This window comes from Borostomias antarcticus (assembly GCF_949987555.1).
Source record: "Borostomias antarcticus genome assembly, chromosome: 3".
Classification (NCBI taxonomy): Eukaryota; Metazoa; Chordata; class Actinopteri; order Stomiiformes; family Stomiidae; genus Borostomias; species Borostomias antarcticus.
Genome location: NC_140236.1, coordinates 32,744,695 through 32,754,694, shown reverse-complemented (window position 1 = coordinate 32,754,694; position 10,000 = coordinate 32,744,695). Strand labels below are relative to the sequence as shown.

The 10,000-nt window shown below is 47.9% G+C and overlaps 2 protein-coding genes across 2 annotated transcripts in view; one reads left to right on the top strand and one right to left on the bottom strand.

The window, feature by feature from the left end:
• xpr1a (xenotropic and polytropic retrovirus receptor 1a) overlaps positions 1-1,754 on the bottom strand; it is a gene marked incomplete at its 5' end in the record, with an annotated part of 91,164 nt that extends 89,410 nt beyond the window's left edge. The window contains one exon of the mRNA XM_084436362.1: positions 1,686-1,754. Within this exon, the coding sequence (XP_084292488.1) occupies positions 1,686-1,754 (69 nt within the window). The remainder of the gene's footprint in view (positions 1-1,685) is intronic.
• Positions 1,755-3,453: 1,699 nt separating this feature from the next.
• The window catches only part of acbd6 (acyl-CoA binding domain containing 6), a gene marked incomplete at its 3' end in the record, with an annotated part of 29,209 nt that continues 22,662 nt past the window's right edge, over positions 3,454-10,000 (top strand). Inside the window, exons 1-4 of the mRNA XM_084436143.1 lie at positions 3,454-3,881; positions 4,259-4,323; positions 4,948-5,044; positions 8,535-8,617. Coding sequence (XP_084292269.1) covers positions 3,606-3,881; positions 4,259-4,323; positions 4,948-5,044; positions 8,535-8,617 — 521 coding nt within the window. The 5' untranslated portion in view covers positions 3,454-3,605. The remainder of the gene's footprint in view (positions 3,882-4,258; positions 4,324-4,947; positions 5,045-8,534; positions 8,618-10,000) is intronic.

The window sequence follows — 10,000 nt, the reverse complement described above, 5'->3', positions numbered from 1 at the left end:
TGCTGTGTAGATATGATCTTGATGTAAGAGCCAGCCTGAAGCCATTAGATGCTGAGAGTAATGCTATGGGATATACCTTTACACAAATCCCAAATATGTCTTTACTATATTTTGAGGAACACTGCAATACTATAATATTATACTGTGGTATTACTACTGTATTACTAAAATACTACTACAATATGATTACTTACAATATTACTGCCCTAATGGCAATATTGCTACCTAATTGCAGTCATTCAAACACCTGCGCTGTTCTGTGATTGAGAGGTAGTCCACCATCTCATCTCATCCATCTCAGGTCATCCTCTGTTTGTGAGCGAGGTAGACAGCAGAGGTGTAAAATGGCTGATCTGGCCAGGCGTCTGTCCCTGCTCTCTACGCGTCAGTCTGTACTGACAAAGAACAGCCATGGACTGTATTCGCTTATACATCCTCCTCACACTAATACAGTAAGAATGAACACTGAACACTACTATTTGGTGAGCTGGCTGAATCCATCTCTAAATGTAATAAATATTTTTCAGATGTTCCAGATCAAGTGTTAGACCCAGCAGAGAGAGGCATGAGAGGAGCTTGGTACAGTTACACTAGATACAGGGATGAAGCCTGAGGTTGGGTTCATGTCTATAATTTATAGAGAAAAATGGAACCTGGCAGCTCCACTATCAGAGCACTCAGCCTCTTAGCTGAACCAGAGAGGAGAGAAGTCTGATAGTGAAAACACTCTGCATTAACAGCACATACACTAATAACCAGCATGCCCTATGGATATCAGTCACACTGCCCTCCTCAAAACAGGACTACATGCACACCACCAAACAGCACTAACGGATTTTCAAATGGAGGTCTAATAAGCGACAACAATACACGAGAAACAAAATAAAAATTAAATAAATTCAATCAAATTAGTTTTCAATCAAATGAGTGTTTCTTTTTATATTGAAAAATGCAAAACAATATTTAACTGAAGTGGTTTTATTTTTAACTATAGGTTAGGCTACAGTAAATAGCTACTATAGCCTACATAATTGATAGTTCTTCCGTTCCTTAGTGAACTATGTATTTGTTTGCAGTGTAGTCTATATACAGTGCTAAAGGTAACCACAGAAGAACCTCCAGCGAGTCCTCTATACTCCAATGGCACCCGCAGAAATATCAACAAATAGACAAAGAATGTTTTTTTTGTATGGGCTAATCTAAGATGAGTACAAGTGTACAGTATCAGTTAATTGTTACCCAGTATAATAGCCTACAACTAATAGAATATTAATTGATTTATGAACAATAAGCTTAGAAATTGATAACTAAAATCGAATTGGTCTGATATTTTATTGTAGGCTATTATAGGAAACTGCAAAAACAACAATAATACACGCTGCATTATAATCTATTAATTGCAACAACACATTTATTACTGTAGGCTAATAAAAGGTTGCAATAACCCGAACAATAGGCAGCTCCTTATCTAGCCTGCAGCCTTTATTGCACCATTCAAAGTGGGCTAAAAGTCCAAATGGAGATACCAAATGAAGACAAAAACAACAATTATTCATTATTGTTATTAATGCATCAACTTTAGGCCACTCGCTCACACAAAAATCCTGCATAAAAGCATGGATTAGGACTTTTCCGCTCATTTAAATCAGAATGTTTCACTCCCGCACTCTTCCATGTGAATTTACCTCATACTGAATGTACTGTTTCCTCCACTCCGGGGTGATATGGGCCGAAAGGTGCTCCGCGAATTTCATGTTGCCGGAGCCGCTCTCTCCTCAACCTCCGTAATTCCTCGTGCGACTGTTCCCTTGTTGACGCGAGTTTTGTTATTTCTGTCAACTTGGCTCCGTGCGTCAGCCTGCGCTCGGCTATGCGCTCTCTGCCGCCGCCTCGTCCCAATAAACGTCTTCCAAACTCACCCCAACGTCCCACATACTAGTTCATGGGAGGGATAGCGGCGGGGCAACAGATGCCTCCCTTCCTTAAACAGGTGGTTTGATGACAATAACGGAACCGGTGAAGAAGCCTCAGTGACTTTCTCCCTCCGGTGCTTGGTACAGTCTGGGGACACGGCGGTCCGCCATCGCGTTCAGCAGAGCGTGGCTGCGTCACCGCGCAGTGACAGGAGGCGGTGAAAAACGCCCATGGATCCGTTGATCCACGCGCTGCACCGCTACTGACCCAAAACTTTGGCCCATAGTCAGAACACCCAAGAATTGGCCTAATACTATATAATAATATATAATATAATGTGGAAGAAAGTGAAACACGGATTATTTGACAGGCTTTTAATATTATGACCCAGTCAGTCTATTTATAAAAAAATGTGAGTCACTTCTTTAGCTTTAGGGAGGCGAGCTCATCCTTTGACGGAGTTTCTGGGAATAACGCCTCTAATATTCCCGCTCATAAACACCGAGTGACGTTAGTTTGCCAGTGCGCGTGCATTCGAGGAGCATCTTTTAACACAAGCAATTAATAAAATGCTGATGTTCTTGAACTAGACCGCTTCTGTGTCGCCATGACTATCAGCCCATGTGTAGTAGGCCTGCGGTGCACCAATTGGCCTACTATCCAATGCTGTGGCCAAACGTTTAATGAGATGAAAAGAAGGAAAGTTTTTTCCCACCGAAATGAAGACCTTCGTTAAAAGTTTGTGCAGGATCAGGCCGTCTATCAAACAGCCAATGAGCACTGTGGAATAGAGCACAACAATAGAGCTCTAATTCCACCGACCTGGTTTACTTTTAGAGGCTGTTTTCTTCTCTCCAACTGTAAACATAGTCCACCGACGCCAAGCAGACTAACGAGCTTTGATGTTCACGTTCGCTTAGGCTACATTATGATTCAGTTCGTCTCATTTGAGAGTATGCTAGGCTTTCTTTATCATTTGACTCTATAGCTTAGGCCTATATGATAGCCTGTCTAGTCTCTTTTTGGGCTGCATTGGGACCAGCCAGCGGGAGGCAGGTGCAGGACAGGTGCAGAGGGTGTAGTCTGTGGATCGAGTGGCCTATACTTGGTCAACACTGCCACCTGCTGGATCTCCTCTCATAATGCACCACAACTCACTAGGGGGCCGAGTTTCACCCAGACAAGAGAGCACACCGTTTATAATGTCTATGGTTGTAACACCATTCCCTCACTCAGCCGTGATTCACGGGCTTTAGCCTTTTTATAGGCCAAGGTGAGGCAAGCGAGACACGTTTGAGAGCATTACTCAAAAAACAGGCTAAAAGGTAATGTAATTACCAAACCCTAATCATTTGATCGGTTTTCAAAATAACGCCTTCAAATCGTTGCATTTTTACTAAATAAAGCCTAGCGAATAGAACATTTGCTTTGAATAAAGTCTCAGAACTTTTCTCTCTGGTATTTGTTCCGGCCGGTGCTTTTAGCGAGGTGTACCACTGACGGACCGAAGCTGGAAAATCATTCCGACTGTCACGGATAAGGATTCTCAGCGATACAGGACTACGCTATAACGAAACCCAGCCATTGCTTTTAACACCATTTCTTCATCTCTAGGCTTTATACACTGTGATCGACACCGCACGTTTGCCACTCGGTTCTCTATAGTGTTTTTAATTTTACGACAGGTAATAATGGCATCTCGCTCCCCATCCTCGTCACCGGATTCGGCCACGGGCTCCGGTACCGACCCAGCCCGGCCTGACACCGGGGAGCCGCTCGGCGGGGGGTCGGACTCCGACTCGGATCTGGGATTAGGGAAGTTCGACTGCGGCGGAGTTGATGCGGGACATCGACTGGAGGGGGAGGAACTGGAGCAGGAGTTCGAGGCTGCGGCGGACCGTCTACGACACCTGGTGCAGACGGCCAGTCGGGACCAGTTGTTGTACCTGTACGCCAGATACAAGCAGGTGACCGATGACGGACGGACATTGTAACCCGTACCCAGCTAGCTTGCTGGCTATAATGTTATACATTTGAATGTAGTTTTAGGGATGATCAGTGGGGAAGTCAGGGGCTGTCAGAGAGATACACTGCTGGCTGGCAGTGTCTGTATCTCTTTTCCACATGGGAATGGGATGCACACGCACGCACGCACGCACGCACGCACACACACACACACACACACACACACACACACACACCTAGTAGTGTCCTTCTCTGTATGTTTACCGTATAGTAAACGAGTGGGAAATGACCCTAGTCTGCATTTCTTCAGTAGGCTTAGTAGTTATAACTGTAGACTGTTTGCCACCGAATGCCTGATCCTTGTCTCCTATGGTCACAGGTCAAAGTGGGAAAGTGCAACACAGCAAAGCCTGGCTTCTTCGACTTCGAGGGTCAGAGGAAATGGTATGTACTGTATGTGTAAGTGGTATGTACTGTATTTACAGTTCAAGTGTTTCCTCATCAGCGGCATTTTTGATCAGGCTGTGACAGGATGTTGCCTAACTTCTTGTGATCTAGATCAAACATGTCGAACATGTACTCATCTTAGTGACAACTCAACAGTCCTGTTCCAGCAAGATCTGAATCTAATTTCCAGTTAAACTGGAATTTAAGTGACTTTGCTCCACCATTTGGTCTTGCTTTCAATGATTTTTCTCAAGGGGGTTGTGTGTCTCTGCCTGAGTGTGTGTGTGTGTGTGTGTGTGTGTGTGTGTCTGTGTCTTTGTCTGTGTGTGTGTGTGTCTATGCCTGTGTGTCTGTGTGTGTGTGTCTATGCCTGTGTGTCTGTGCCTGAGTGAGTGAGTGAGTGAGTGAGTGAGTGAGTGAGTGAGTCAGTGTGTGTGTGTGTGTGTGTGTGTGTGTGTGTGTGTGTGTGTGTGTCACACGCGTGTGTAATGAAGGCTGGAGGATGGGGTGTGTCAGAGTTCCAACCGATAATTGTCTGACACCTGCTGAATACGCACTCTCACTCTCTACTGAATGTTGTTGTTGATGTTGCTGTTGTTGTTGTTGTTAATGTTGATGCAGGCAAGCATGGAAGCAGCTGGCAGACATGGGTTCAGAACAGGCCATGCAGGAGTACGTTTCCTGTGTCACCTCGTTAGACCCAGAGGGCACCCACAAGGTAACATACGCATCAATCCATGTGATTTGTCGAGGCAATAACAGTTGCATCTGTGCTCTGTGCTACTTTGACCACCAGAGGGCAGTGTTTGACAGTAATGGAACAGAGAACACCTACTGACTCTGGCCAATATACCTTATAACCACCTTGGCACTAGCAGACTTGTCTTGTGTGTAGAGATGTAATGGTATGAAAATTTCAGATCACGAATATAGAGACCAAAATGATCACAGTTATCAGTATTATCGCGGTATTGTTAAAAGGGGATGAAAATGTTCAAAAACGACTGATACACACACTGAAACCATTTCACCAAGTCTTATATTGAAGACCCCAAATAAAATTAGCAGCACTATGCACTGTTTGTTTGCATAAAGATTAAAATAATGTGTCTTGGAATTGTTGCTAACTTTGGTTAATGCTGGACAGTATTTCTGTGAGTTTTGAAGCGCGGTACTCAAACACAGTTTTAATGATAATTTTATTACGATAAATTTAATCAAATTTTATTGCGGTTTATCATTATACCAGTTATCGATACATCCCTACTTGTGTGTGTGAGTGTTTGTGTGCATGTCTACTGTAAAAAATGTATTTGAGAACAAGGTAATATAACAATGAAACGTTAATTGTATAGCACCTTTCATACAGATAAATTCAGTTCACAGCGCTTTACAACAGAGCATTTAAATTAAAGAATGTGAAATTTAATGATGCAATGATCAGACTTGTCATCATTCGTAGACTATAGGAGAAATACAGTGAGCCCAGCCTGCTAAATCTGCTCAAAGACGCCACCTGGCGGTGGTGCATCACTAAAATGAAATAACACCTGTCTGAAATCCCACGAGATTTCCAACGAGATTTCCCTGTCAACTACTGATAATTTCTAACTACTCCCAACTGTACGTGTGTGTGTGCGCGTATGTGTGTGTGTGTTCTCAGCATCCTCACTCTATCAGGGGACCGGTGTTGTGATGGCTGGCCCTGCCCTTGGCTGTGTGTGGGTTTGGGAGGGGGGGGGGGGCACTGAAATCTTTTGTCCCCAAGATTCCCGGGTCTCCTTCATGACAATAACAAGCTGGGAGAGAGGACAACAAAATAACCTCCCAACCTCTCCTCTCTTACCTCGGTTACCCTGGAAACCTACCTACCTGTCCTCTGATCTACCCTGAGCTCTGCTGGCACTTGATCACACACACACACACACACACACACACACACACACACACACACACACACACACACACACACACACACACACACACACACACACACACACACACACACACACACACACACACACACACACACACACACACACAGACACAAAATACCTTTCATCTGTCTAGTCTGAGTCTGTCTGTCTTTCATTCTATCTCTCTTCTTTCATACCCTCCACTCATCTCTCCCTCCTTCTCGTCCTCCCCTCCCTCCTGCTCCTCTCTTCATGTCCTCCCATCCTCTATACCTCCCTCATCCTCCGCTCCTCTCCTCTCTGTCCCTCCCCTCCATCACAGGCCTGCGCCCTCTCCTCTCTCCTCATCCCTCCATTCCCTCTTTCTCCTTTCTCTCTCCTCTCTCTCCTCCCTTTCTCCCTATCTCTCCTCTCCTTCGCCCTTTTTCTCCTCTCTCTCCCCTCCCTCTCTAACACCCTTATCTCTCCTTTCTCTCCCTCTTCCCTTTCTCTCTCTCTCTCTCCTCCCTCTCTCTTCTCCCTCCTGTCTCTCTCTCCTCCCTCTCTCTGCTCCACCTGTCTGCTGGGGGGGGGGTTGGTAGACTGACTCGCTGACTCTGCCCCGATCACCAAACAATGGCAGCTACACACACACACACACACAGACGCGTGCACACATGCCGGCCGTGATTGCGTTAGCGGTAACAAAGCGAGCGGCGGTCTATTCTTCTCCAGAGGGCCCGGTGACACCCATCCAGCAGAGGCAGCCGGACCCCCCCCCTTCCTCGCCCCCCCCCACCAAGGGGCCCTATTGTCAGGCCCCGGCGCCATCACATTACCCAGGCCCCCAGGAGAGAAGAACGCATCAGTGCAGATTCCCAGTTTTAAGAAAAAAGTGAATTAGGCCCTTTCAGAAAAATAGTGCGCGCTCGGACATTTTTGGCTTTCTGCGATGCTCTAACGACCGTTAGATCCGATTGGCGTCCGTCGGTGAGTCATCCGGCCACTTCGGACGAGGAGAATAAAATAGAATAGAATAGTTCACAATGGCGCTCGGAACGCAGGGCTGACGGCCAGCGCCGAGGATGACAGGAAGCTGAGCTGTTTATTTCGGAGGGCTGGAGATGACACTTTAAAAGGCAGAGCGATTCGGTACTCAGGCCAAGTCTGAGCCTTGAATAGGCCCAGCTAACAATGTGGGCTCCTCCCCTCTTCAGATGCATCTGTTATTGGTCTGTAATCACATTGGGGCTCGTCTGCGGCCGGGTCTTCCGAGTCTGCCAGGGACTGGTCCCGCCCAGGACTGTGTTTTAAACACAAGGACCGGTTTGGCCACTTTTTGAGGCACTTTGGATACACCGCCGCCCCACCCCCCCCCTCCATCAGGCTGGCACCGGGCCACTAGGATAGATGGCAGCCTTGGCGAGCGTCCAGTCCGGCGGGGCCAGGAGCCGTGCCTGTTACACACGCGTGTGACGACCCTGTCACTGGGGCCTGCAGTACCGCGCCTCTGCTAGAGCAGCAGGGGGGATATACGGTTGGTAAACAAACACGGGTTTTACCAACAGTAACAGACTGGTATTCAGTCTGAATACAGGGGTCCTGCCCATCCAGCATCATCTCTGTTCTGAATGGGAAAGTAACGAGAGAGAGAGAGAGAGAGAGGGATATATAGAGAGAGAGAGGGATAGAGAGAGAGAGAGGGAGAGAGAGAGGGAGAGGGAGAGAGAGAGAGAGGGATAGAGAGAGAGAGAGAGAGGGAGGGACAGAGAGAGAGAGGGATAGAGAGAGGGAGAGAGAGAGGGAGAGAGAGGGATAGAGAGAGAGGGATAGAGAGAGAGGGATAGAGAGAGAGAGGGAGGGAGGGAGAGAGCGAGAGAGAGAGGGATAGAGAGAGAGAGAGGGGGATAGAGAGGGATAGAGAGAGAGAGGGATAGAGAGAGAGAGAGGGATAGAGAGAGAGAGGGAGGGAGGGAGGGAGGGAGAGAGAGAGAGAGAGAGAGGGATAGAGAAAGAGCGACTAGGTTTAGGCTGGACTGATCAGAGCATGGGAGTAGTGTGGAGCACTAGACTGTAGTGTACTACAGTTACAGGTAAAGTGTGAAACAAATGTGTCAGATTGTGTCCATGTAGACTGTTGTGAAGGCCTGTGTATGTCCATGTAGATGGTTGGACTGTGTCTTAATTAGGAGATTCCTTACGTTTGGGACATAAACTTGCTGTTAGGCATTTGGTGATAAAATGGTTTGTTGTTTTTTAATGTTTGTGTTGTTTATCATTGTGTTGTTGTTTTTGTTTGTTTGGCATTCTCAGGATAGACGAGGAGCAGAGAGGAGGACAGGATTCGGAGGTCCAGCAGTCAGCTCACTCTACCAGGAAGAAACGATCAGGTACGTGCACACACACACACACACATCACACATGCACACACACACCACACATGCACACACACACACACACCACACATGCACACACACACCACACATGCACACACACACACACACACACGCACACACACACACCACACATGCACACACACACCACACATGCACACACACACACACACACACACACACACACACACACACACACACAGTAAGAGATGATCAATCATGTTACTGTTAGTCAGGACAGGTACAGCTGTGACTAATGTTTCCTGCTCAATGTGATCAATGATCTCTGATCTGTCTGACTGACTGAGAGACAGGTAGACAAAACAGACAGACAGACAGACAGACAGACAGACAGACAGACAAAGAGGCAGGCAGGCGGACAGATTTATGTTAATGATCCCTCCCTCCCTCCCTCCCTTCCTCTCCTCCCTCATCTCCTCCCTCCATCCCTCTCTTCCTCCCTCCTTCCGGGAACCCTGGCTGGCTCGTTCAAGCCTGAACCCCTCCTGTAGAAGCTTCTATTCTAGATGAAAATGGGCTGATGTGTGAATCCTGCAGGTGTTGGCTGTCGGTCGTTAGTATGCATGAGGAGAGGTGGCCAGAGCACTGCCTGCTTTTAATTGCTTTTTCGGGGAGGGGCCTTCAGCAAGGGAGTGGCGCGCTGGGCATAGCCAGACGGGCGGGCGCGTGGTTACCGTCTCCCCCGGCGATGCCCCCCTCGGTGATACCCAGCAGCGGAGCCCCCTGGGAAGCAGGAAGTAGGGAAGTCATTAGCATGAAGCCGCCGCCCACCGTCCCCCCTGAGGGGTGCGGCCCAGCCGGGGCGTTTCCTCATCCTGCTCCGCACGTCACACTTCCTGCTCCGCTGCCTTCCAATTTCCCCTCTGTGCTCAGAGGCCCTCTCTCCTAACCTCTCCCTCCCTCTCTCCTAACCTCTCCCTTCCTCTCTCCTAACCTCTCCCTCCCTCTCTCCTAACCTCTCCCTCCCTCTCTCCTAACCTCTCTTTCCCTCTCTCCTAACCTCTCTCCTAACCTTTCTCTCCCTCTCTCCTAACCTCTCCCTCCCTCTCTCCTAACCTCTCCCTCCCTCTCTCCTAACCTCTCCCTCCCTCACTCCCTCTCTCCTAACCTCTCCCTCCCTCTCTCCTAACCTCTCCCTCCCTCTCTCCTAACCGCTCCATCCCTCTCTCCTAACCTCTCCCTCCCTCTCTCCTAACCTCTCTTTCCCCCTTTCTCCTAACCTCTCCCTCCCTCTCTCCTAACCTCTCCCTCCCTCTCTCCTAACCTCTCCCTCTCTCTCTCCTAACCTCTCTTTCCCCCTCTCTCTATCACCCTCTCTCCTAACCTCTCCCTCCCTCTCTTCTAACCTCTCTCTCTCTCTCCCCC